Raw genomic sequence first — 27,989 nt, 5'->3', positions numbered from 1 at the left:
CACATTACTGATGTGTTTTAGTTTTGAATCATCTCCATGAAGTGATGCATCATAGGTAGGCTGCTACATTTACCTGAAAATAGCCTGAAGGAGGATTATGGTAGATTTGGTTACACAAGTATACAATATTCTATTTATTGTTTTGACAAAAGACGGTTGCCTTAGAATAGTGTTAATGGGGAGAACAGCATTACACCTGTGTTTTATAGATGGATGTGGGCTCTGGTCAAAAAGGATTTACCATAGGGCTCTGGTCAAAAGTAGTCCACTATATAGGGAATAGGGTGCCATTTGGGATGTGTACTTTGTCAATAGCGTGCCTGCACGAAGGATCAAAGGCAAATTAAATGACCATGCCTAAATTGTTCAAACTGTATGTACCCTTCCATAATCCCTTCATAACCCTAGTCTTGGATTATGTAATCCCTATTCAGTCAATTTTGCAGTTTTCAATTCATATCACTTCAGCATGAATGGACAAATGGCCATCTCTCTTATCAATGCACTGATTAGGCCTATCTTTGAGTATTAACTTTTAGATCTACAGTAAAGTTGGTCCTTTGTTAAAATGCAGTCTTTGTGAACAGTTTTAGTGCAGTAGCTAATGCTGGTGTTTATTACTAGATTCATTATGGTGGAGTGAGATGCTCTCCAGTGGCTAACCCCTGAGGCTTAATGCTGTGCTGCCTAGCTGGCTGGCTGGCTGGCTGGCTGGCTGGCTGCTATTATCTTGCTCATCCCCACCTGCTGAGATGTTCCCTCTAATCACTGGGCATATTTTATGTGGGATTGAGATTCACATCATAGATTATCATTGAGGCTTGTGCTGCACAAATGGGAGAGGCCCATGTCACTCTGATAATAGAGTGACAGCGCTCGAGATTACATTTCATTTATAGAGCATCCGCACTAAAGAAATAGCTTAGAAAATAGACGTTTTTATGCTATTTTAAAAACAAAAGTTTGGTCAGTGTGTGTCTCTTATACAATCACAGCTAACATTGAGACTGCTGCTGCAGAAATGGGAGAGGGGCGAGGCCCATGTTATTGTGCGCCTCAGTGAAACACACAGAGAGCGTGGACGATGCTAGCTAGTCTCCCTGATGGTGTGAGGTCTTTATATAGCCCTTCCTCTCCTCTCTGCTGTTTCTGGAAACTGTGAATAAAACATGCCTTTAGCGTGACAAAGAGAGGGAAGGCTTCCTGTTAGAGCACACACACACACACACACACACACACACACACACACACACACACACACACACACACACACACACACACACACACACACACACACGCACAAACTGCAGCATCATCTCTAAGAGCTTTCACCTCTCGTAAGGTTACCTCTGTTTACGCACCGAAATATTCACAGGGAGAAAGAAAAGGCAGTAAGAGAGAGAGTGTGTGTGTGTGTGTGTGCCCCATTTGTCCTGTTAGTGCTGCTGAGTCATCATGTATTCCAGTTTTTGGACCAGTCAGAGAGGCGTAGTCAGTCCGACTGTCCCAACCTTCACGTTGACCTTTGGCATTATAAAGGACACACTGGTGACCTGAAACTTTGGACCCGTCCCAGTTACCTTCCCCAACCTTTCAGTCGATGGATAGTCTAGCTGAACTCGGTGCCTGGGTCTGAAATGTCACCCTATTCTCTATGTAGTACACCACTTTCGACCAGGGAATGGAAGTAGGGCACTACATAGGGAACGAGTGCCATTTCGGATGCACCCATGCTTGCTTACAGACAGACCCTTCCATTCTCTAGCTGAAGCTGTGCATTGTCTGTCTGGAGAATGCTGAACATGTGACATCCTGAGTCAGTGTCTGGTCCCGTATTCACAAAGCGTCTCAGAGTAGGATCACTGATCTAGGATCGGTTTTCTCTTTCACGTCGTAATGAACAAGACAAGGAGGACCTGACCCTAGATCAGCTCTATGAGACGCATTGTGGATACAGGCCCTGGTTGTGAGAGTGAGTGACTGATCTCTTTGTTGCGGTGGTTGGCTTCCAATGAGAAAGTGACACAGACAGGCTGACGTATTGCCTGGCTAGGTCTCCACTGCCTCTTGCTCTGTGTGTCATTGATAACACTGGGTTCCCAGCCAAATATTTTCTCCTCAAACAAGAGTACAATGGTCTTGCTGCTCTCAAAGATTTCTTACAACAGCGATGATATGGTATGTGTTTCTTGAGGACACCTGTAGCGGTGAAACTAGTATGCCGTTATGAAGCTGTAAACATATTGAATAGAAGTTATTTAAATGAGCGTTGTGGTTCAAATGTAGATGGCGGGAATTGCGGTTGATCTACTGTTTGATCTTGAGACAATCAGAAATGATCCATGTCATGTGTTTCTCTTTAGAGGCGTTTCGACATCACTATCTTTCTCACTCTCAGCTGTTATAGGCGATGACATCATGTTTTTTCATCTGCCAATCCTGTTATTGGCCCAGTATGTTCCCTTTCCTCTGCTGTGCCTTTCAGTCAATCTCTTCATCTCCCCTCATATCTCCCTCAGTCTATTTAAAACATACTGTTAGAACCCAAGACCTGACCACCATCTCCACTGTAATCAATATGCTGTAACAACATCAGACAGAGGACATTCTGTTATCTGCATTCCGGGGACTATTCCTATTTCTAACTGGGTCTTTCAGGATGAGCGTGTCTGTTTTGATTCAATGTCTGTTTGGATTCATGGGTAAAGTCTGCCATCTAGTGGGGTTTGGTGGACATGTTACAATGTTATAATATTCAATTTGAATGATTCCAGTAGGTGGCACATCTGAAGACCGGCAGACAATTGATTTTGACTGAATTTGAAACTTCACTTTGATATTTTAACTTTGAAATAGAATCATGTGTACTGTATCTGAATTGACTGAATTGTATTGTACACAAAGAATGTTGATGCTGGAATGTTTGTTGTCTACTACTGTTTATATGTACAGTTGAAGTCAGAAGTTTACATACACCTTAGCCAAATACATTTAAACTCAGTTTTTCACAATTCTTGACATTTAATCCTAGTAGAAATTCCCTGTCTTAGGTCAGTTAGGATCACCACTTTATTTTAAGAATGTGAAATGTCAGAATAATAGTAGAGAGAATGATTTATTTCAGCTTTTATTTCTTTCATCACATTCCCAGTGGGTCAGAAGTTTACATACACTCAATTAGTATTTGGTAGCATTGCCTTCAAATTGTTTAACTTGGGCCAAACGTTTCGGGTAGCCTTCCACAAGTTGGGTGAATTTTGGCCCATTCCTCCTGACAGAGCTGGTGTAACTGAGTCAGGTTTGTAGGCCTCCTTGCTCGCACACACTTTTTCAGTTCTGCCCATAAATTATCTATAGGATTGAGGTCAGGGCTTTGTGATGGCCACTCCAATACCTTGACTTTGTTGTCCTTAAACCATTTTGCCACAACTTTGGAAGTATGCTTGGGATCATTGTCCATTTGGAAGACCCATTTGTAACCAAGCTTTAACTTCCTGACTGATGTCTTGAGTTGTTGCTTCAATATATCCACATAATTTTCCTACCTCATGATGCCATCTATTTTGTGAAGTGCACCAGTCCTTCCTGCAGCAAAGCACCCCCACAACAGGATACTGCCACCCCCGTGCTTCATGGTTGGGATGGTAATCTTCGGCTTGCAAGCCTCCCCTTTTTCCTCCAAACATAACGATGGTCATTATGGCCAAACAGTTCTATTTTTGTTTCATCAGACCAGAGGACATTTCTCCAAAAAGTACGATCTTTGACCCCATGTGCAGTTGCAAACCGTAGTCTGGCTTTTTTATGGCGGTTTTGGAGCGGTGGCTTCTTCCTTGCGGAGCGGCCTTTCAGGTTATGTCGATATAGGACTCGTTTTACTGTGGATATAGATACTTTTGTACCAGTTTCCTCCAGCATCTTCACATGGTCCTTTGCTGTTGTTCTGGGATTGATTTGCACTTTTCGCACCAAAGTACGTTCATCTCCAGGAGACAGAACGTGTCTCCTTCCTGAGTGGTATGACGGTTGCGTGGTTCCATGGTGTTTATACTTGCGTACTATTGTTTGTACAGATGAATATGGTACCTTCAGGCGTTTGGAAATTGCTCCCAAGGATGAACCAGACTTGTGGAGGTCTACAATTTATTTTCTGAGGTCTTGGCTGATTTCTTTTGATTTTCCCATGATGTCAAGCAAAGAGGCAGTGAGTTTGAAGGTAGTCATGAAATACATCCACAGGTACACCTCCAATTGGCTCAAATGATGTCAATTAGCCTATCAGAAGCTTCTAAAGCCATGACATAATTTTCTGGAATTTTCCAAGCTGTTTAAAGGCACAGTCAACTTAGTGTATGTAAACTTCTGACCCACTGGAATTGTGATACAGTTAATTCTAAGTGAAATAATCTGTCTGTATACTTTTTTTTTTTAAATTACTTGTGTCATGCATAAAGTAGATGTCCTATCCGACTTGCCAAAACTATAGTTTGTTAACAACAAATTTATGGAGGGGTTGAGAAACGAGTTTTAATGACTCCAACCTAAGTGTATGTAATTATAGCACACAGATGCCCATTCATCATTCCATATCTAATGTTCTCTCCTGATTTTTGCATTACCCTTTCAAGCGTTATCTTTGTGACTGTTTAAAGGTCTGCTAAAAAGACTACGTTCTCGCATCTATCCCCATCATCCCAGCCTGCGCTTCCTGCATCTCTGCCCTTGTCTGCTGTCTATATTTAGGAGGCCTGTCTTAGTCCTGACCTTGCCATTGTATCATGGGAGATTTATTCAGTTATAACCATGGGACATAGACCCTGGTGGAGCAGAGAGACAAGGCTCAGGACATAAAGACTACATTCATGACAGTTATGATAAAGATACAAGTAAAGGATTGACCCTCTGGACCGCTTAAGCAATCTGTTATGCTACAAGACATGACATCATGGTGATGGGTGAGAAATGAAGGAGGTTGTTACTATAGTGATACTCTCATTGTTTGTTTGGAAAGAATTCTGCTGTTAATGTAGACAATATGTGACTGAAGGGAAGTTGATGTGTAGACTGCCCTTAGGTGTTACATAGCTGTTATATCACCCAGTCTCAGTAATAGGGCCTTGCTTAGACCTGGCGACTGCATGTAGCAGCTGTGTGTGTGTGTGTGTGTGTGTGTGTGTGTGTGTGTGTGTGTGTGTGTGTGTGTGTGTGTGTGTGTGTGTGTGTTAGCAGTGTTAATGTGAAGAGAGAGAAACAACTGTGATACAGCCTAGTAATGTGATCACACCCTTTCCAATACACACACACACCGGCGCAGACATACAGAGACGCCTCAGTGGGAGGCAGTTCAAACTCCCACAGTTTTATTTATACTCTAGGATCAGTGTTCAACGAGGTGGCTTGCAGCTGTTTGTAAAACTGTATTTCTAGTGATGTAATCCCAGCGCCGCGGAGAATCCCAGGAATTCAACCATCTCATGTCTCGTCTCATGTCTCTCTGCAACAAGTGTGTGTGTGTGTGTGTGTGTGTGTGTGTGTGTGTGTGTGTGTGTGTGTGTGTGTGTGTGTGTGTGTGTGTGTGTGTGTGTGTGTGTGTGTGTGTGTGTGTGTGCGTGTGTGTGTGTTTTTGCATGCATATCTGTCTTTGTGAGGTTGTGTGTGCTTCCATTCTTGTGTTTGTGTGTGTGTGCGTGGCTGGTATTGCTGGTAAAGGCTAGTTTGTGGAGTTTGGCTAGCTGCGTACCTTTACTTAGCAACATTAACACCCTGTTAGTTCAGGCTCCACAAAGGAAAGGCTACGTTACAACGTAAGCTGTGACTACTGAGGGCACCAATGGCAAAACATATGGTAATAATGTTATTTGTAATTATAAACTGGGTGGTTCGAGCCCTGAATGCTGATTGGCTGTATACCACAGGCATGACAAAACATGTATTTTTACTCTTCTAATTACGTTGGTAACCAGTTTATAATAACAATAAGGCACCTCGAGGGTTTGCGGTGTATGGCCAATATACCACGGCAAAATGCTGTGTCCAGGCACTCCGCGTTGCATCGTGCGAAAGAACAACACTAAGCCGTGGTATATTGGCCATATACCACACCCCGGGCCTTATTGCTTAATTATAGCATGTACAGAGATTGCTTGCACAAACCTGCCATGTAGGATAAGAGATGTGTGCTGTCGCCTTCTACCGTTTTGCATTAACTTCTTTGCAAAGTTATGCAACAACATTTGAAACAAGTGATTTAACAAACAAGGATTAGAATCACAGGGCATTAGAAATGACTCAGATACCCTTGAACTCCCCCTACACCCCCTCTACACCCAACCCATTGCCCCCTGTGGCAGCTGCACCCACTTGGCGGGGGGGGGTTGGGTTAACTCAGAGAGGAGGGTGAGGTCAAAGCCTAAAATAGCCCCCCTAGTGTTGTGAGAGGGGAGGGAGCCCAACCCTGTTCTTCTCCTCCAGTGAGAGATTCAGGTCAGTGTGGATAGAGAGAGACACTCACACCAACCAGAACCTTCTACATGAGAGACAAGCTCTGATACCAGTAGTCAGAGGTACCGAACACAGCTAGACAGTACTGGTTGACTTTGCTTTGAATTAAACTTTCATCAGAATAGTGTAGAGGAAAACCCAGAGACTATCCCACGTCTGTGACAGGTAAGTCTGGCCAGAACGGTTGGATTTGGACAATATGTGAAGGAATTGTAAATGAATGGGTTGTATGACCACATGATCTTTCAACAGGATGTGTTTTGTAAAGAGACCTCTGGACAATATTTAATTTGGAATGGTCAGATAATCTTGATGGTGGTTACTGTGTTTGGGGATAGTTAACGTTATCGCAATTACAGTGGACTTTATACTAGTGAACAAAAGTGTGTGTGTGTGTGTGTGTGTGTGTGTGTGTGCTTTTGTCATGAAAGTCAGTCGTGAGCATGCTGCAAAGTGACAGCAGTACAAACCTTTAAACAGCAGCAGTGAAATGTCATGAGTTATTCACTTTGAAGGGTTGCTTTTAATTCATGATGTTTTGTCTGTTATCTTGTGAATATAAATCTGCTGCGTATTGAAGACCCATACATAACTAATTGCATTGGATTTGTATGTCTTTGTAGCAACGTGTGGTTAGTAATAATAGGACATATTACATAGCTGATAACACTTAGATCTGATAGTTTCACCTTATATCCCCTATCGACAGGTTAGGTGACAGGTTATGCAGATACTTTAATGGAGCGTTTACTGTGTTAGCTGGAGGTGAACTGCTGTTGAAAGACTTACCAGGAAATATATTTTATGATCCTTGCCTGATATTTTTACCCATTCTGTATTCCCCTGTGAGCAGTACCGTACTGCATGTTTATTTTGGAGTTGAGTGGAGTCCAGTCCCGGGGGAGATCGATGGTAGTGGTGCGTCGGCTATGTGTTTGACCTACATCCAGAGATGCCGTGTTATTTAGAGACCAGGAAGCAACAGAGCCAAGATACCTCTGGCACAGGAACCTCAGCCATGTTCTGTTGTTAGACCTGTTGTTATGGAGACCCTGCCTGCCTGCCTGCCTGCCTGCCTGTCTGGCTGCCTGCCTGCCTGCCTGCCTGGCGCTGGGTGTAGGACAGGTCAAGAGCATGTTCAATTCAGTTTTTTCCTGATCTAAATAGAGCCTGGGGCTTTGGCGGTCATGACATTTTGTCAGCTGGTTATTGTCATGCAAAAGACTCTCCGTCTCACGGTAATTGACCGTTAATTAACATAAACATGTTTAGCATCTCCAGGCCTCCACGCTTACAAGCCACATACAAGCTTTTGGAACATCTACGTTAAAAAAAGTATAATACATCAATTTATTATACACCATCACAATAAATCCATGATTAATTTTAGGCAGGTCTAAAGAGACATTATCATAGGAAGAAAATTGATTTCAGAAGAGCAGAATATGAGTTAGTCTATTGTATGTTATCTGGTTATGCACCGTGCCACAGGCTGTAGGCTTGTTCATTTAGCAGACAAGATATGCTTATAAGTCCCGTGCCATTATTTTATTTTATATCATTTTATAGTAAGAAGAATATTATTGAACTTAGATTAATAAAATGGAAAGGATATTTTTCCCATTCCGGAGCGAGTGCGCATATGAAGTGGCTATGTTGAGCGTAAAAGTGATCATTTGAAACAGGTCCTATATGCTAGATTCAGAGTTATTTTGCAACTTTAGTTGTGAATTATACAAACCTTAGAATGTCTTAGAAATCAAGACATATATGGGCTGCATGATGTGACTATAGGCTATTGATGATTTGAGAAAGTCGCAAAAAAAGCTTCCTCTCTTAAAAACACTATATTGTTTTGATGATAAGTGTTTATGTGATTTTAGATTGCATTTTGCATTGATTTAAGAATGGTTAGAGGAACAATAGAGCCATGAGTACCAGGCTATTAGGACCTGATGGTATTACCAACGTATGTCCAGAGTGCATAAAAGGAGGTTACCGTGAACAGTCACGTAGAATTTAACTGCGGTCAGCGGCCTAGCCTACTGCGGCCTAGCCTGCTCTTCTTATGATAATCTCCTCAATAACCTTCCACTCTGATGTAAACAACTTTCAGTTGTTTCCTGGTAGGAATCTGGTCTGGTGTTAGGGTAGGAGGGCATCTGTCAAAGTGAGCCAGCAGCTGATTCCAATACTGTCCCCAAGTCTCACCCCAGGACTGGGGGAGGGGGTAAAGGTCAGCCAGAGCCTGACTAAACAGATGCGGCCAAATGTGTGCTGTCGTGCTGCACTAGAAACTCATTTATTCAATATCAGTAATATCACTACTGTAAGGAAGTATCATTCAAGATGGCTGCCATATTGAAACCCCTTAGAACAAGGCTCTGTGGTGAAGTTGGCCCTAGGTACAAATCTAGGGTGTTTCCTCTCCCCAAATCCTAACCTTAACTGTTAGTGAGGGAATGTCAAAATTGACTCAAGTCCACTGTTTTGGGGAATCTTCACCCTAGTCCTTGAACTAGAGGGAAGAGGAAGTGGCTCTCTAGGAGATGAGATGACTCAGCAGTATTTTCAGAAGCAAAGCTGAGGGTGAGAAGAGGTTTTAAACTGTGGCGGAGCCCAACTGTCTCCGTCTGGTTTTTAACGGTCGGTCGTTGGAAGGCTGAAATTAGCATCTTAATATTAAATGGCCCTGCCCATCCCAGCCTGGATTATGCCCTCAGCACCATGGTGACAGGGTGGGAGTTGGGCAGGCATAGACAGACACTATTATCCTGTTCCTGAGATAGACCAGTATTACCCTGGGTGTCACTGCACTAACATGCTACCAGTATTCCCCTTCGTTTCATATCAAATATCATTAATCGTTAGCCTGTAATAAGTAAATGGGGCAGTATTGTGTATGATTGTGTTGTTGTAGTGTGTAATTGGCCGAAGGGAATATATTTATTCAGTAACTTTTCAGTGTTCAGTACAGTATGTGAATCAGTTTCTCCTATCATCATTGCTACAGTATATCCACTGTCTGTCACTGTATATACAGTACAGAGGAGGCTGTTCGGAGGAGATATAGGAGGACGGGCTCATTTTAATGGCTGGAATGGAATGAATGGTATGGTAAAAAACACATCAAACACATGGAAACAACGTGTTTGACTCTGTTCCATTACAATGAGCCCGTCCTCCTATAGCTCCTCCTACCAGCCTCCTCTGGTACAGTATGAGTCTGGCTTGACAGTCCAGTCCTGGCCGGGCTGGGCCAGCAGCTGTGGTAGGGAGGGGCTGGGTGGGACGGGGTCAGTTGTCATGGAGTTGTCATTGTGCCGAGACTGACCAGTTAGGTCCAGATCAGACATGCTGTCACTGGTACTGTAGTGGAATGACTCCGCCTCATAGCTTCATTGAAAAGAAAATAAGTCATACATTTTTTTGAAAATGTCAATGTGAGGCTAATAGTCTCACAGCACAGAGACACGTCGGTCTACAGTTCAATTTACAGGCCTCACATTTGGTATTCGCGCCCTATGAATGCTGACTATGTCCATGCAACCATGTTGTCAGTACTAACCATGAGCCACCTGCTTCTATTCAGGAAATGGTTAGCATTGGCTAAGAGTTGTATGCTACTGTGGAAGTGGATGGTGCCATCAGTAATGGTAGGCCATGGTTGTCTATGTGTTCTCAAGGGTATCCATTTTCTCTGCAATGTGCTCTATGCGTAGATATAAATACTCCATTCTTGTGAATTTGACTCATATTTTAAACATGGAACTTATGACTTAATCGTCACCTGCTTCTGCTTTTACTGTCCTGGCGGTGGCACTCACAATCCTAACATGTTTGTCTGCTTCGTATTGAGTCTGATAACTTCAAGTTTATTTCGAGATTTTTTGTTGTTGTAGTTCAGCATATACAAAGACTTCTCATCTCAGGATTGATTTCTCTCTGGTTCTCTTAAAAGATATGTGACATGCCGAGTCCACTTCAGGGTGCGTACACTGGCAGCCTATAGATGCTTTGATTGAAATGTGTACGTTTGTATTGTGTGAAAAAGTGAGCTAACAGTTACATTGGTGTTGTTATTCCTGTGTAATTACATCTGTAAGTACAGTGTAACAAGTATTGTGATACAAGGTAAAAACTCGTTGTTATACTGTAAGTTTATTTTGTAGTTGAGCATATAAAAACACTTGTCTTTGTAGGAGATGATTTTTTTCTCTCTGGTTCTCTTAAAAGACATATCATAATCTAAAGATTGTTTATCCTCTCTCCCCTGTGTGTGCGTGCGTGCGTGTGTGTGTGTGTGTGTGTAGGACATTTGCGAGGACATCTCGGACCATGTAGAGCAGATCCACGCGTTGCTGGAGACCGAGTTCTCCCTGAAGCTGCTGTCCTACTCTGTGAACATCATCGTGGACATCCGCAGTGTCCAGCTGCTGTGGCACCAGCTCCGTGTCTCTGTCCTGGTACTGAAGGAGAGGCTGCTGCAGGGCCTCCAGGACTCCAACGGAAACTACACCCGACAGACAGACATCCTCCAGGCCTTCTCCCAGGACCACGACCAGGTAAATAGTACACACAACCTCTGGTACAACACTACATGTACTACTACTGTACAGTTACACTATAGCTAGCCTGAAATACACCCGACAGATTTATATAGGCTACACAACCCCGGCATGCACTAGTCTACAATACACACAACAGCATTTTTTTTTGGGGGGGGGGGGGTTCAATGATTTATTGAATAAGCATAAAGAACACTTGTACAAAATGATAATGGCAAATGAAACAATTGATTGAAAGATGCATTTGTACAGTATGATATCTCTGTTCCTCTTCGTTATTAATGATCACCAGGTCTGCCAGTTTTGGCTTGACTGGTGACATCCCCTGGCGGTATAAGTTAATATAGTAGACCAATAACAGAGAGTAACAAAAAACTAAAACAAAAAAAAAACACTTTTGCAGATAAAATAAATAAAAAAGAGAGAGTTACAAACCTCTCTGCCAATAACAGCTAGCTTATTTTTCAGATTACATATCCCAGTCCCTCCCCACTCAGGGCATGTCCAGACCGTCCTAGCAAAATTATGGCTTGAGAAATAGTTTTTTTCTTAAAAGCAATTTCTGTTTCTTTTTTAGAATTTTATGGAAAACTATTACAGTAAGGTGCTTAATTGTTACCCAGAAATGATTTCATATTGAGATAAAAACATCTGCATTGGGGCTTTAAAGCTTCTGCATCCTTGGAAATAGTTAGTGAGTTGACTACCCATCCACATCGCTCTGGCCAAACACCACTCCCACTTGTGTTTCTTCTCCAGGATGAGTCTGGATTTGCTTTCCTCCTTGACGTCTTGTAGAATGTGAAAATATTCTGATAATTCTGATTGGTCCCAGAAACCAATGGGTTGGGCCAGAGACGGGTTACACAAATCATGAATCACGTCATTGGCTTTGATACTCTGATTGGTTAGAGACGATCCAATCGCTTATGAGTTGGTTTTGTACAATTCCCCTCATTTTGACATCAGCACAAACAACTTGTAGGATGGCAGTTTCCGACTGAATGTATGGAGCGAACGATAGAGCAGCGGAATTATCAGGCGTTAAGAAAATATTTAGGAGACTGTCTAATCAGGTTGAGCCGTTTTATCTGTCTCTGTAACTGGTCTCGCTGCTCAGTGTAGTTGGTCTTGAGGAGAGACATCTGGTTTTCTCTCTGGCTGATGTCCTTGGAGTAGTAGCAGTATCAAAACACTCAGGAGACCCTGTCCCACCACAGACAGGTAACACCGCCTCACCCCTCGCCTCTCCAGACTCCGAGGGAGTTGAACCCTAATTCTCTGGCCCATTCTCTGGTGACCCCAGGTTCACCTGAGGATTGGCGTACACATTATCAAACACTCTGTATGAGGGTAGGTTTTTGTCTTTGTCTGGAGTATCTGTCCTCTGTCCTCTGCTGTGGAATCATAGCAGCATCTTTACACTGTTTCATTACACTCATTGAGCAACTAAATAGTGTTTGTTGATGGGGGGGTTTCTTGTGAAAGGGATTCAGTGATTCAGCCCTCACCTTTTTTCTCATAGTTTGTGTTGGGAACTGTTTGTGACTACTCTTTAAAGCAGAGATGGGTTTGATGCTTTTTTAACTCCAGAGAGTTGGAACACAGGAGTGATGGTTGCTGATAATGGGCCTCTGTATGCCTATGTAGATATTCCATAAAAAATCTGCCGTTTCCAGCTACGATAGTAATTTACAGCATTAACAATGTCTACACTGTATTTCTGATCAATTTGATGTTATTTTAATGGACAGAAAATGTTTTTTTTTTTACAAAACAAGGACATTTCTAAGTGACCCCAAACTTTTAAACGGTAGTGTATATGGGGGCAGCTGTACAACAGACCTCTTAAAGGGTCAATGTCGTCTTAAAAGGGCAATGAAATGCTTTGTAATAGAAAAAAACAAATACATATTTTTTGAATGAATAGTAATTCATAATGATGTATACAGCGCATTCGGAAAGTATTCCAACCCCTTGACTTTTCCCACATTTTGTTACATTACAGCTTTATTCTAAAATTGATTAAATACAACTTTTTCCTCATCAATCTAAACACAATACCCCATAATGACAAATAAAAATCAGGTTTTTAAAAATGTTTGCGAATGTATTAAAAAGGAAAAGTATACATACCTTATTTACATAAGTATTCAGACCCTTTGCTATGAGACTCGAAATTGAGCTCAGGTGCATCCTGTTTCCATTGATCATCCTTGAGATGTTTCTACAAACACCTGTGGTAAATTCAATTGATTGGACATGATTTGGAAAGGCACACACCTGTCTATATAAGGTCCCACAGTTGACAGTGCATGTCAGAGCAAAAACCAAGCCACGAGGTCGAAGGAATTGTCTGTAGAGCTCCGAGACAGGATTGGGTCGAGGCACATATCTGGAGAAAGGTACAAAAAATGTCTGTAGCATTGAAGGTCCCCAAGAACACTGTGGCCTCCATCATTCTTAAATTGAAGAAGTTTGGAACCACCAAGAGCTGGCCGGCGGGCCAAACTGAGCAATCGGGGGAGAAGGGCCTTGGTAAGGGAGGTGACCAAGAACCTGATGGTCACTCTGACAGGGCTCCAGAGTTCCTCTGTGGAGGTTGGAGAACCTTCCAGAAGGACAACCATCTCTGCAGCACTCCACCAATCAAGCCTATATGGTAGAGTGGCCAGACAGAAGCCACTCTTCAGTAAAAGGCACATGACAGCCCGCTTGGAGTTTGCCAAAAGGCACCTAAAGGACTCTCAGACCATGAGAAACAAGATTCTCTGATCTGAATGCCAAGCGTCACGTCTGGAGGAAACCTGGCACCATCCCTACGGTGAAGCATGGTGGTGACAGCATCTTGTTGTGGGGATGTTTTTCAGCAGCAGGGACTGGGAGACTAGTCAGGATCAAGGGAAAGCTGTACGGATCAAAGTACAAAGAGATCCTTGATGAAAACCTGCTCCAAGACCTCAGACTGGGGCGAAGGTTCACCTTCCAACAGAACAACAACCCTAAGCACACAGCCAAGACAACGCAGGAGTGGCTTCAGGTCAAGTCTCTGAATGTCCTTGAGTGGCCCAGCCAGAGCCCAGACTTGAACCCGATCGAACATCTCTGGAGAGACCTGAAAATAGCTGTGCAGCGACGCTCCCTGTTAAACCTGACAGAGCTTGAGATGATCTGCAGAGAAGAATGGGAGAAACTCCCCAAATACAGGTGTGCCAAGCTTGTAATGTCATATCCAAGAAGTTTCGAGGCTGTAATCGCAGCCAAAGGTGCTTCAACAAAGTACTGAGTAAAGGGTCTGAATACTTATGTAAATGTTATATTTCACTTTTAATAAATTAGCAAAAATGTATTAAAAACTGTTTTTGCTTTGTGATTATGGGGTTTTGTGTGTAAATTGATGAGGGAGAAAAACTATTTAATCAATTTTAGAATAAGGCTGTAACGTAACTGTAACGATGTGCGCTGAGAGTCGGGAAGCAAGTACAGGGAGTGAGTGTTTTAATAAATAAACACAACATAATTCAAAATAAGAAACACGAACAACGCACAGACATGACACAGAAACATAACACCTGGGGAAGGAACCAAAGGGAGTGACATATATATAGGGAAGGTAATCAGGGAGGTGATGGAGTCCAGGTCAGTCTGAGGATGCGCAGGTGTGCGTAACGATGGTGACAGGTGTACGCCACAACGAGCAGCCTGGTGACCTAGAGGCTGGATCAGGAGCACACGTGACAGTAACAAAATGTGGAAAAAGTGAAGGGGTCTGAATACTTTCCGAATGCACCCTTACTTTTAAATTAAATCTATTTAACTAGGCAAGTCAGTTATGAACAAATTCTTATTTACAATGGCCTACACCGGCCAAACCCGGACGAAGCTGGGCAAATTGTGCGCCGCCCTATGGGACTCCCAATCTCGGCCAGTTGTGATACAGCCTGGATTTGAACCAGGGTATCTGTAGTGACGCCTCTAGCACTGAGATACAGTGCCTTAGACTGCTGCGCCACTTAGAAGCTCCACAGCTACTTCCCGCGGCTATGACTGTAGCTGCTGGCAAAGTAATTCAAAGCATATACTTCATCACTCAGGATGTAACTTTCCAGTGCTACTATTTTTGCCATATAATGTTGTTATTGAAACTAAATCAGACAACCCCATAGTAGAATAGCTTACCTATTTACAGAGTCGGCTTGTTGTGTGTTCTATGCAAGATAAATATTCCTCTCAGGCCGCATTCAAATTGCAAGAGCCATACTGACAAGCAGTAAATGTACTACAATTTGTGGGAAAACACTTTTGAAAGCAGTTTTGGCCTTTGTTAAAAAAGAGGGGATCCCAGTTTTACATTGCTACCACGTTTATTTCTCTTCTCCTTCAATTGCGCGTATGGCATCATTATACAAATGCAGTTTTACAAACTGAGTTTCATGCAGGGTTAAGGGGCAGCTGTGCAACAGAGCTCTTAAAGGGGCAATATCGTCTTAAAAGGACGTCACTGTCTAATACAAACAAACAAAAACATATTTTTTGTGTGAATAAATACATTCCATGTAGAAAATGCTCCTCTTTCCACAAAAGCATGATGGTCATGATGTTCTTACATGAAAGGGGAAGTTAATTTGGCCTCGATCTGAGCTCTACTTAAGATTCAGTCATGGGATTTTTTGGGGGCTTTAACCATAGCCCCCTGAAAAATAAAAATAAACCAAAAAGTGTTTTTTTTCTTCTTCACAAAAGTAGTGCAAAGGGCCTTTACAACTCCGGGTTAAGCGGACCGATACACCCATTCTGAAACTAACTGCAGCTCTTTGTTAAGCTGTGGTAGCTGACGTGTATAGTGTTGAGTCATCAGCATACCTAGACACACAGGCTTTACTCAGAGCCAGTGGCAGGTCATTAGTAAAGATTGAAAAAAGTAAGGGGCCTAGACAGCTGCCCTGGGGAATGCCTGACTCTTCCTGGATTTTGTTGGAGAGGCTTCCATTAAAGAACATCCTCTGTGTTCTGTTAGACCAGTAACTCTCGATCCACAATATAGCAGAGGATGTAAAGCCATAACACATACGTTTTTCCAGCAGCAGATTATGATCGATAATGTCAAAAGCTGCACTGAAGTCTAACAAAACAGCTCCCACAATCTTATCAATTTATCTCTGCCAATCATCAGTCATTTGTGTCAGTACCGTACATGTTGAGTGCCCTTCCCTATAAGCATGCTGAAAGTCTGTTGTTAATTTGTTTACTGTGAAATAGCATTGTATCTGGTCCAACAGATAAAACATTTTCTCCAAAAGTTTACTAAGTGTCGGTAGCAAGCTGATTGGTCGGCTGTTTGAACCAGTAAAGGGTGCTTTGCTATTCTTGGTAAGCGGAGTGACGTTTGCTTTTCTCCAGGTCTGAGGACATAAACTTTCCTGTAGGCTTAGATTGAAGAGATGAGTCATTGCACCTCAAAAAGCACAAGACGATCTCAGATTGTTCTGAAATCATTTCTGTAGTTAGAAACACATAAGATTAGCATTCCTGAAACATTATTTTGTTGAAAGATAAATTGAATATTGCAAAATTAAGCTAATTGATTGCACCCAAATTGGCCAATTCACTTTTTATTTTTAGCACCATATGGTCAGAACCTGGTAATATCAGGATGTATGATGGGAAATTAACCTAACAACTTCAATGACTGATTACTCTGAACAGTGGGGAAAACCATCACCAAATTCCCTGAAAATACATTGCATAGGTTGATTAAAGAATTCTCCAAGTCGCAGCTTCATACTTCTTGTCAAACATAGAGAACTGATACTGCATACTGGCCATTGGGGTGGGATTGTTGTGGGGGGTCTGTGGGTGACTTTTAACCATTTATTCCTCACTTCTTAATCATTATTAAGAAGTTTTGGGCCAGATCTGAAGTTGGGTACTATATTTATTGAATATTATATGCGTCCTATAAATTGAAATGGCCAAGTTGGGTGCCATCAATTAGCTTTATTTCTTAGAGTTCAAATTGTATTTCAATAAAATAATGTTGCAGGAATGCTTATCTGTTTCTGTCTAATAACAGAAACCATTTCAGAAAAATCTCAGATGGTGGGTGTGGCTTGCTGAAATAAAATGGAAAGACCCAGATGGCAAATAGGAGTGTCAATATAGTCCGCTAACATCCTCAGTAATTCTCCATTCAAGTTGTCAGTAGCAAGGGCCTCATTTATCAACGTGCATGCGCACAATAAATACTCTAAACGTTGAACTTGACGGGAAGGTATGTGTATCTTCCACGCAAATATAAAAACATGCGTGCACACAACTTCGGGAATGCTTGATCAACTGTATTTCAAGCAAATAGGCGGATTGTTCGTTTGGGGGTAATGGGAGATTTTTGATGCACGGGAATTATAGAGTGGTTGAAAAAGTACCCAATTGATATATGTGAGTAAAAGTAAAAATGCCTTAATAGAAAATGACTCAAGTAAAAAGTAAAATTAACTCAGTAAAATACTACTTGAGTAAAAGTCTTAAAGTATTTGGCTTTAAATATACTTAAGTATCAAAAGTAAATGTATAAATCCTTTCAAATTCCTATATTAAGCAAACAAGATGGCACGGTTTTCATATATATATTTTTTACCGATAGCCAGAGGCACACTCTAACACTCAGACATTATTTACATACGAAGCATTTGTGTTTAGTGAGTCCACCAGATCAGAGGCAGTAGGGATGACAAGGGATGTTCTGTTGATAAGTGGGTGAATTGGACCATTTTCCTTTCCTGCTAAGCATTAAAAATGTAAGGAGTACTTTTGGGTGTCAGGGAAAATATATGGAGTAAAAAGTACATTATTTTCTTTAGGAATGTATTGAAGTAAAAGTAGAAGTTGTCTTTACACCACTGGAATTATAATAACAGTAAGCTAATAAAAAACAATAAAATGTGGCCCTAATGATTAAACAGATGCATTTGCCATTGGATAAGAGATCGCATTGCAGTATGTCATCTGTTTATTTTACTTTTGTTATATAGGCCTAAATCATAATCATATTGCAGTACATGTAGCTCCTTTTCTGACATAACTGGTTTCAATTATTCCCGCTACACAACAAATAGTAGGCTACCATTTATCAATCGCTCATTCAATAGCCAAGCATGCTTGACTGTATGGGTAGGCTACAGTATTGCTGTGCAATAGGATTAGGAGCTCGACATCATAGCCTATTTCATTTCAGAGCCTACACCAAGGCAGGAGATAGAAACACGATAATGTATTGACAAACAAAATGTTGAACAACAATTCGTCTTTTGCATAGAAGTGTGAGCTGTAGCGTTTACTTTTGAATTGTTCGAAATTACGAAATGATCAATCGCTAAGGCGGCATGCATTTTTAGTTTGGAAAAGTCACTGCATCATTCTTTCCACACCTCTACAGATATATGATCAAATTTGCCATTGTTTTTTTTTTTTTACTATCATGGCCCAGTTCCAACATCTCCAAATCATACAGCAAATGAGGGTGTTTCTATTACCATAAAAGGTGAATGGAGGGTGTTTTCCAAGCGAGGTTGTAGCACTCGTTCATGACCGCACAAATATAATATGGCTCTGATTTGTCATTGAAAACATTTGTACACTGAGTATACAAATCCAGGTGAAAGCTAAGATCCTTTATTGATGTCACTTGATAAATCCACTTCAATCAGTGTAGATGAATGGGAGTAGACAGGTTAAAGGAGGATTTTTTAATATTGAGATAATTGAGACATGGATTGTGTATGTGTGGCGTACAGAGGGTGAATGGGTAAGACAAAAAAAAGTGCCTTTGAACGGGGTATGGTAGTTGGTGCCAGGGCACCGGTTGTGTCAAGAACTGCAATGCTCCTGGATTTTTCACGCTAAACAGTTTCCCATGTTTATCAAGAATGGTCCACCACCCAAATGACATCCAGCCAACTTGACACAACTGTGGGAAGCATTGGAGTCAACATGGGCCAGCATCCCTGTGGAACGCTTTTGACACCTTGTAGAGTCCATGCCCTGATCAATTGAGGCTGTTCTGAGGGGGGGGGTCCTTGATGTTTTGTACACTCAGTGTATATGTTTCTTGCGACAGTTTGCTAAATCAATAGAGGAAGAGGCCAAACGAGAGGGATAACTGGGCCCAAAATCTGTCTTCTCCATCAGGTGGAGTTTTTCGTTTTTTTTACTTCACCAAGCGAGGAGTTTTTCTGCGGAGGTCTATGACAGTGTCAAATTTGGTTAACAAAAAATATAATGGCTTATTTGCTACGTGTGTGTGTGTGTGTGTGTGTGGCTTATGTGATCAAATAGAAGTTTCGTAATGCTTAGGTTTTTACGAGCGTACTGATATAAGTAGGACATTTGACATCCTGGCAACTTTGAGAAAAAACACTTTATATCAGCGTTGTGCCTGTTGTTCACATGCGTATCTGCCCTCTCATTGGCTAGAATGTTCCCACCTGCCTTCCATTTTTGAAGAAATGTATTTTCATTGTTACAGGGGCCACTAGAGTATCTGGTCAATATAATGTATAATCTGTGATAAATCCCAATAATTAGCAAATTCTAAAATCTCCACGTATGCCAGAATTGTGTAAGAAATGTATGCACGGTTGATAAATGAGGCCCCAGGTGGTTTGTCGTTATTGATAGACAACAATAAATGTTTTTGCCTCTTCCACACTCACTTAACAGAATAAAAAATGACAATGCTTGTCTTTCATCATTTGGTCAATTATGCATGGTTATGAAGGCTGAGTTTGTTTTTGGCATGTCATGTCTAAAAGTTCTAATCTTGCCAATGAAAAAGTAATTCAAGTAGTTGCCAATATCAGAGGGGTTCGTGATGAATGAGCTGTGTTCATCTTTTCGCCTGAAATGTCATTTAAGGTGCTCCAAAGTTTTTTACTATCATCCTTTATATAATTTATCTATGTTTCCTAGTGCAGTTTCTTTTTTTTTTCAATTGTATGTCAAACGGAAGGGATAATGATATGATTACACAGACAGAACAATGAAAGGATGTGTGTGTGTGTGTGTGTTCTCTGGATCTCCTGGCCTGTCCACAGGACATGCTGCACTCCTCAGTCGTCCACTGGATATCCTGGCCTCGACGCTAAGCTTTTGGTACATTGTTGTTTAGGAGACTAACTCCCACACGCTGTGTACGTAAAACACCAGGTAAAAGGAGAGAAACATTTTGAGAGAAAGAATAAATTGCCAAGTTACACATCAAAGCCTCTGTCCGTCCAGTGTCTTTTACATCGAGAGTGCAGTGCACACCACCCCGTGGTCCATATAGGAATTACTACTGATGACTCCATGGATGTGCAATATGATTTACTGTAGTATAATGTCGACTCTTAGGAGTTGCTTCTCTTTGATGTTGGAAAACACAGCCCCCTTTGCTTTATTTAAAGAGGCAATCTGCGATTGATACACAAATGCTTTTACTTTTCATGTCATGATATATGCAGCCTTTGATTATTGAAGAATATAACGTATAAATCCCTCATGAGCTTAGTTCAGCTGTCATACCCTATCAGAACCCAAAATATCAGCTTGTTTTACTATATAATATAAGCAATTTTAAATAAACACTGTATCGCTTCAAAACATGGTTAAAGCTATAATTTTGATCTAATGGATGGTCAGTCCTTGTATCCATATCTTTGTCTATGAATTTGGGAGTGGTTACATTTCTCCAGCCCCATCCCTCAGATGTTTACCAAAACAGTGGCAGGCTGGCGCTTTGTTGTTGTTTTGAACTGCCGATTGTCCCTCTAAGGCATTGTTACTTGAATATTCAGAGTTAACTTAAGTGCTGTGTTAATCATATGTTTCTCTCCCCTCTGTGCCCCCCCCCCCCCCCCCCCCCCAGGCTCGCCTGGATGCTCTGACTGAGGTGGACGACTGTGGCCAGCTGACCATTAAGTGCAGTCAGGACTACTTCTCCCTGGACTGTGGCATCACAGCCTACGAGCTCAGCGACTACAGCCCCAGTGAGGACCAGGAGGGTACCAGGGGACCAGGCCAGGGCCAGGATCCCCGGTGTAGCTACCCCGGGCTGGAGAAAGACTTCCCAGAGCTCATCCAGAGTGTGGATCTGCTGGCCATCACGGTCAAGCAGAACCAGAACCAAGGGGTCGTCCCAGAGCAGGAGGAGGAGGAGCCAGGGACCTCCATAGAGAGACTGAAAGACACACTCTGTAGCGGAGGAAAGGACAACAATCCTGCACCGGGACCTACAATGCACTGCAGCACGCCCCAGAGCGAGAGCACTCCGCTCTCCAAGCGCCCACTCCAGGGCAGCGTGAGTAACGAGGTGTCCCCCACCCAGCCCTCCCTGCCTAAGAAGCCCATGTACCTGGAGGGAGAGACTGAGACCAGCCTCAGCCTGAGGAGATCCACACTGCCTTCCTCTCTTCAGTTCCAGGCAGACCTGAGCCGGAGCACCCCCTCCCTCCTGGACCCTCCGGACCGCTCCAAATTCTGGCTGGAGCTGGACGCGGTGTACACCAGCAACGCCAGCCAGTCCTACAACAGCCTGCATGCAATGAACGACAGGAACCTGCAGGCCAGCAGACAGAGCGAGGCTGGACGGTACCAGAGACAGGGGGGCCCTGCTGGAGCTCACATCCCCCTGCAGAGGAGCTCCTCAGAGGCAGGGCAGGGAGGCCATTTCGCCCAAGACATCTCCCCCATCCCCATCCCCTTCTCAGGCACTGGGGAATGCAACAGGGACATGGATGATCCACAGACAGTCAGAGACACAGACAGCCTGCAACTTTCTCCCATGAGGGAGCCCTTGGACCACGAATCCTATGACGAGGCCTCCAGCGAGGACTCCAGTCCCCTCACCAAAGCAGCCGACTGGATCATCCAGCGCCAGGGGCCCAAGCTCCACCACCAAGCCCAAGCCTTAGCCGAGGCTAGCCCTAACCCCAGCGAGGAGCGGTGGTTCGGGTCAGATGAGTTCTTGGCTCTGCCCGCCCAGCTGAAGAAGACAGAGATGCTGGCTATGAAGCTGGAGACCCTGGCCAAGGCGCTGCCCCAGAGACCCGGCCACCAAGGACACCACGAGTCCATCCAGGATGTGGACGACTGGGAGCTGACTGAGGTCAACTCAGACTGGGAGGGCGAGGGCCCGGGCAGCCCCAACCCCACTCTGGGCCTCGCCACCCTCCAACAGCCCTACAAGAGGCCCTTCCAGGTGGGGATGGGGCGTTTCTCGCCCACCTCGTCCAGCGACATGGCTCCGTCCCTGGATGAGAGCCTTGAGTCGGGCCCCCTCAGTGACCTGCTGTCTGAGGACGAGGCCTGGAGCTCCGGGGAGAGTAGGATGAGAGACAACAACAGGGGCTGGAGCTCCGGGGAGACCAGAGGGAGCTCTACTGGCTCCAGAAGAAGAGACAGCAACAGGTTACCGCTGCAGCCCACCACCACCACTACCATGGCCCCCCACGTAGAGACACAGTGTAAACCCCTCATCCAACAGTTACAGGATGACATCCTGCACCACAACAACCACCCAGACATATGGGGCAAGATAGAGGTAAGGAGAGCCTCAGCCTCTGTCACAAACAGTTTCACTGTGATGATGATGATGATGTCGTTTCAAGCGTCGGTTATTCTAGTACCTGACATTTACAGTAGATGGCTCCAACGTTCATGTATTCCCAAACTAGAAAGTGTTGCTAAATCGTTCCTGCTCATAATGATAGTGTCTATAGGAATTCAAATGTCAACACATATTGACCCGTGTGGCTACGAAAAAAAGTCTGAAAATGTATGCACTCACTCCTGTCAGTCGCTCTGGATAAGAGGATCTGCTAAATTACTGAGATGTAAAAAAAAAAATATTCAAAGGTCAGTAGTTAAGTGACAGGTGCAGTATTGATGAAGTGATTTATGAACAGATCGATCATTGCTGTCACCCTGCGTATGGTAATATGACATTAGTACACAACATACAAGGAAAGGTTTCCTCCACTGTCAGACGGAGGATTAAAGTTATTTGACAATGTTTTAATACCTACACATCAGAGGAGGTGGTTTAATCTGCTTTTGAGGATCATTCAGCAAATTGTTGCCAAATAGAAAGCATACTGCATACCTGTATCTTCTGATCCAATTCTTATATGTACATAATCAAAAGAATCAAACTTGACAACAAAGCCAGCCAGCACATCAAAAGCTTAGTGAAACACGTTGCTCTCTTGTCTTCTCTCCACTCTCACATAGAGTAGCCTCATAGAAACCCCTAACCAGTACATTACGACCTTCCTTCTCCTGCCTGCCTCTCATGTTAATGTCTCCCATCCAACGATGTAATTAGACCATTAGGTAAATAATGAAGAGCATGTAATCAAGTCTCTGAAGGAGCTGGGAGCTAATTGATGATTTGATGAGAGTAAGAGACCCAGGAAATCTGCAGGACAATATACTCAGAGAGAGAGAGAGAGAGAGAGTAGTAATGAGAGAGAGAGGGGGAGAGAGAGAGACAGAGAGAAGTAATGAGAGAGAGAGGGGAGAGAGAGAGGGGAGAGAGAGAAGTAATGAGAGAGAGAGGGGGAGAGAGACAGAGAGAGAGAGGGGAGAGAGAGAAGTAATGAGAGGGAGAGGGAGAGGGGGAGAGAGAGAGAGAGAGGAGAGAGAGAAGTAATGAGAGGGAGAGAGAGAGGGGGAGAGAGACAGAGAGAGAGAGGGGAGAGAGAGAAGTAATGAGAGGGAGAGGGAGAGGGGGAGAGAGAGAGAGAGAGAGAGAGAGGGGAGAGAGAAGTAATGAGAGAGAGAGGGAGAGAGAGAAGTAATGAGAGGGAGAGGGGGAGAGAGAGAGAGAGAGAGAGAGAGAGGGGAGAGAGAAGTAATGAGAGAGAGAGGGAGAGAGAGAAGTAATGAGAGAGAGAGGGGGAGAGAGAGAGAGACAGAGAGAAGTAATGAGAGAGAGAGGGGGAGATAGAGAGAGAGAGGGGGGGAGAGAGAGAAGTAATGAGAGAGAGAGGGAGAGAGAGAGAGAGTAGTAATGAAAGAGAGGGGGAGAGAGAGAAGTAATGAGAGAGAGGGGGAGAGAGAGAAGTAATGAGAGAGAGATGGAGAGAGAGAGAGAGGGGGAGAGAGAGAAGTAATGAGAGAAAGAGGGAGAGAGAGAGAGAGTAGTAATGAGAGAGAGAGAGGGGAGAGAGAGAGAGTAGTAATGAGAGAGAGAGAGGAGGGAGAGAGAGAGGAGGGAGAGAGAGAGGGGGAGAGAGAGAGGGGGAGAGAGGGGGCGAGAGAGAGGGGGGAGAGAGAGAGAGAGTAGTAATGAGAGAGAGAAGGGGAGAGAGAGAGAGAGAGAGAGAGAGGGGAGAGAGGGAACAAACAGAGAAAACCAGAGTGCTATTTGGCCCTAAACAGAGAGTACACAGTGGCAGAATACCTGACCACTGTGACTGACCCAAAATTAAGGAAATCTTTGACTACCGTATGTACAGACTCCGTAAGCATTGCTATTGAGAAAGGCCGCCGTAGGCAGACCTGGCTCTCATGAGAAGACAGGCTATGTGCACACTGCCCACAAAATGAGGTGGAAACTGAGCTGCACTTCCTAACCTCCTGCCCAATGTATGACCATATTAGAGACACATATTTCCTTCAGATTACACAGATCCACAAAGAATTCGAAAACATATCCGATTTTGATAAACTCCCATATCTACTGGGTGAAATACCAGTGTGCAATCACTGCAGCAAGATTTGTGACCTGTTGCCACAAGAAAAGGACAACCAGTGAAGAACAAACACCATTGTAAATAAAACCTATATTTATGTTTATATATTTTCCCTTTTGTACTTTAACTATTTGCACATCATTACAACACTGTATATAGTCTTTATTATTTTGGAACTTTTGTGAGTGTAATGTTTACTGTACATTTTTTGTTTATTTCACTTTTGTTTATTATCTATTTCACTTGATTTGGCAATGTAAACATATGTTTCCCCATGCCAATAAAGCCCCTTAAATTGACATTGAATTGAGAGAGACAGACAGACAGACAGACAGACAGACAGACAGACAGACAGACAGACAGACAGACAGACAGACAGACAGACAGAGAGAGAGAGAGATACATAGTATGAAAGAGAGAGAGAGAGACTATTGAGCTGTCATTCTTTAACACATGAGGGGCCCTCAATAGAGGCTGCTGCCTTTTGGAGATATTATATTCTCCTCCATAGTCAGTGAACCTCAGCCCTGATGAGCCTCGGTCCTGAGTGACTCCATGGTATCCTGTTCATCCTCCCCAGTGGGTCTCTGCCATCACAGGGATGTCTGAATTCCATTTTTTCCACAGCCCTGGACAATGTCAATGTTGGTAGGGTTTAATACGAGCCAGCCTGTGAATCCCACCTAAACATAACTAGTACTGTATAATCCTTTAGTATCAACATTCTCCACAGTATATGATTGAAGTTATATTGAATGTTATCTGTAGTTTCAGTCGGGTCCAGTCGGTAGTTTCCCACGGTCTGTAGCTATTCTGCCATGTAAATACTCTGTCTCAAAGGACTCCCTATTCCCTATATGCTTCTGACCAGGGCATTACGGGCCCTGGTCAAAAGTAGGGCGCTAAATAGGGAATAGGGTGCCATTTGGGACGCATTCTCAGTCTGTTGACTAGACGGTCTCTTCCTATTTATCTCCACTGTTAGTCAGTGAGTCACATAGTGAATTCTCTCCCGTTGGTAAAGCCTGATTAGCACAGTGGGGTTTTATTGCCACCTGCTGGCAGGAACGGAAAATTAGGACTTTCTTCTCTTTGGGAAAAAAAGATGGAATTCACACGTCGTCTCGTCTACAATGCCCATATATCAATAGAGCAACATGTTGTTGCATATATAATGTGTTCATTTTATGCATTGAAAAAAGGAATTGACATCAAATGATTGCTGTTATTATTCTGTAATGCATAACCCACCTTTTATCTTTCCATTGCTTATTACTGAGTGTTAGATGCTAAGGTTGCCACTTTGGCGAATACATAGGATTATATGTACAAGACAGTCAGACATCTCCATGGTTTACGTACAATCTGAGGATTAGCATATCCTCTCCTCCTCTCTGTATCAGGATGGAAGGCTGAGGCGGAAGCTGATAGTGAGGCTGATGCTGAAAGAGAGGCAGCCAGGCTGGGGCTGTGAGGCTGGGGCCAAGAGAGAGATTAAGACGGGCTGAGGCTGGGACTGAGAGAGAAGTTAGGGCTGAGAGAGAAGTTAGGGATGGGGCTGAGGCTGGGGCTGAGAGAGAAGTTAGGGCTGAGAGAGAAGTTAGGGCTGAGAGAGAAGTTAGGGCTGAGAGAGAAGTTAGGGATGGGGCTGAGGCTGGGGCTGAGAGAGAAGTTAGGGCTGAGAGAGAAGTTAGGGATGGGGTTGAGGCTGGGACTGAGAGAGAAGTTAGGGATGGGGTTGAGTCTGGGACTGAGAGAGAAGTTAGGGATGGGGTTGAGGCTGGGACTGAGAGAGAAGTTAGGGATGGGTTGAGGCTGGGACTGAGAGAGAAGTTAGGGCTGGGGTTGAGGCTGGGACTGAGAGAGAAGTTAGGGATGGGGTTGAGTCTGGGACTGAGAGAGAAGTTAGGGATGGGGTTGAGGCTGGGACTGAGAGAGAAGTTAGGGATGGGGTTGAGGCTGGGACTGAGAGAGAAGTTAGGGATGGGGTTGAGGCTGGGACTGAGAGAGAAGTTAGGGATGGGGTTGAGGCTGGGACTGAGAGAGAAGTTAGGGCTGGGGTTGAGGCTGGGACTGAGAGAGAAGTTAGGGCTGGGGTTGAGTCTGGGACTGAGAGAGAAGTTAGGGCTGGGGTTGAGGCTGGGACTGAGAGAGAAGTTAGGGATGGGGTTGAGGCTGGGACTGAGAGAGAAGTTAGGGATGGGGTTGAGGCTGGGACTGAGAGAGAGAAGTTAGGGCTGAGAGAGAAGTTAGGGCTGAGAGAGAAGTTAGGGATGGGGTTGAGTCTGGGACTGAGAGAGAAGTTAGGGCTGGGGTTGAGGCTGGGACAGAGAGAGAAGTTAGGGATGGGGTTGAGGCTGGGACTGAGAGAGAAGTTAGGGCTGGGGTTGAGTCTGGGACTGAGAGAGAAGTTAGGGCTGGGGTTGAGGCTGGGACTGAGAGAGAAGTTAGGGCTGGGGTTGAGGCTGGGACTGAGAGAGAAGTTAGGGCTGGGGTTGAGGCTGGGACTGAGAGAGAAGTTAGGGATGGGGTTGAGGCTGGGACTGAGAGAGAGGTTAGGGATGGGGTTGAGGCTGGGACTGAGAGAGAAGTTAGGGATGGGGTTGAGGCTGGGACTGAGAGAGAAGTTAGGGATGGGGTTGAGGCTGGGACTGAGAGAGAAGTTAGGGATGGGGTTGAGGCTGGGACTGAGAGAGAAGTTAGGGCTGGGTTGAGGCTGGGACTGAGGAGAAGTTAGGGATGGGGTTGAGGCTGGGACTGAGAGAGAAGTTAGGATGGGGTTGAGCTGGACTGGAGAGAGAGTTAGGGCTTGGGTTAGGCTGGTACTGAGAGAAGTTAGGGATGGGGTTGAGGCTGGGACTGAGAGAGAAGTTAGGGATGGGGTTGAGGCTGGGACTGAGAGAGAAGTTAGGGCTGGGTTGAGGCTGGGACTGAGAGAGAAGTTAGGGCTGGGGTTGAGTCTGGGACTGAGAGAGAAGTTAGGGCTGGGGTTGAGGCTGGGACTGAGAGAGAAGTTAGGGATGGGGTTGAGGCTGGGACTGAGAGAGAAGTTAGGGCTGAGAGAGAAGTTAGGGATGGGGCTGAGGCTGGGGCTGAGAGAGAAGTTAGGGCTGAGAGAGAAGTTAGGGATGGGGCTGAGGCTGGGGCTGAGAGAGAAGTTAGGGCTGAGAGAGAAGTTAGGGCTGAG

General features: G+C 44.0%; 1 protein-coding gene across 1 annotated transcript in view; it reads left to right on the top strand.

The window, feature by feature from the left end:
* Positions 1 to 27,989, top strand: part of akap6 (A kinase (PRKA) anchor protein 6) — a gene marked incomplete in the record, with an annotated part of 168,943 nt that overhangs the window by 25,572 nt on the left and 115,382 nt on the right. Inside the window, 2 exon segments of the mRNA XM_029729740.1 lie at positions 10,815 to 11,066; positions 20,974 to 22,647. Of these exon segments, the coding sequence (XP_029585600.1) occupies positions 10,815 to 11,066; positions 20,974 to 22,647 (1,926 nt within the window).

The sequence above is a fragment of the Salmo trutta genome, chromosome 33 (genome assembly GCF_901001165.1).
Source record: "Salmo trutta chromosome 33, fSalTru1.1, whole genome shotgun sequence".
NCBI lineage: Eukaryota > Metazoa > Chordata > Actinopteri > Salmoniformes > Salmonidae > Salmo > Salmo trutta.
The sequence above is the reverse complement of the archived record's forward strand: the minus strand, read 5'-3'. Positions and strand labels throughout refer to the sequence as shown.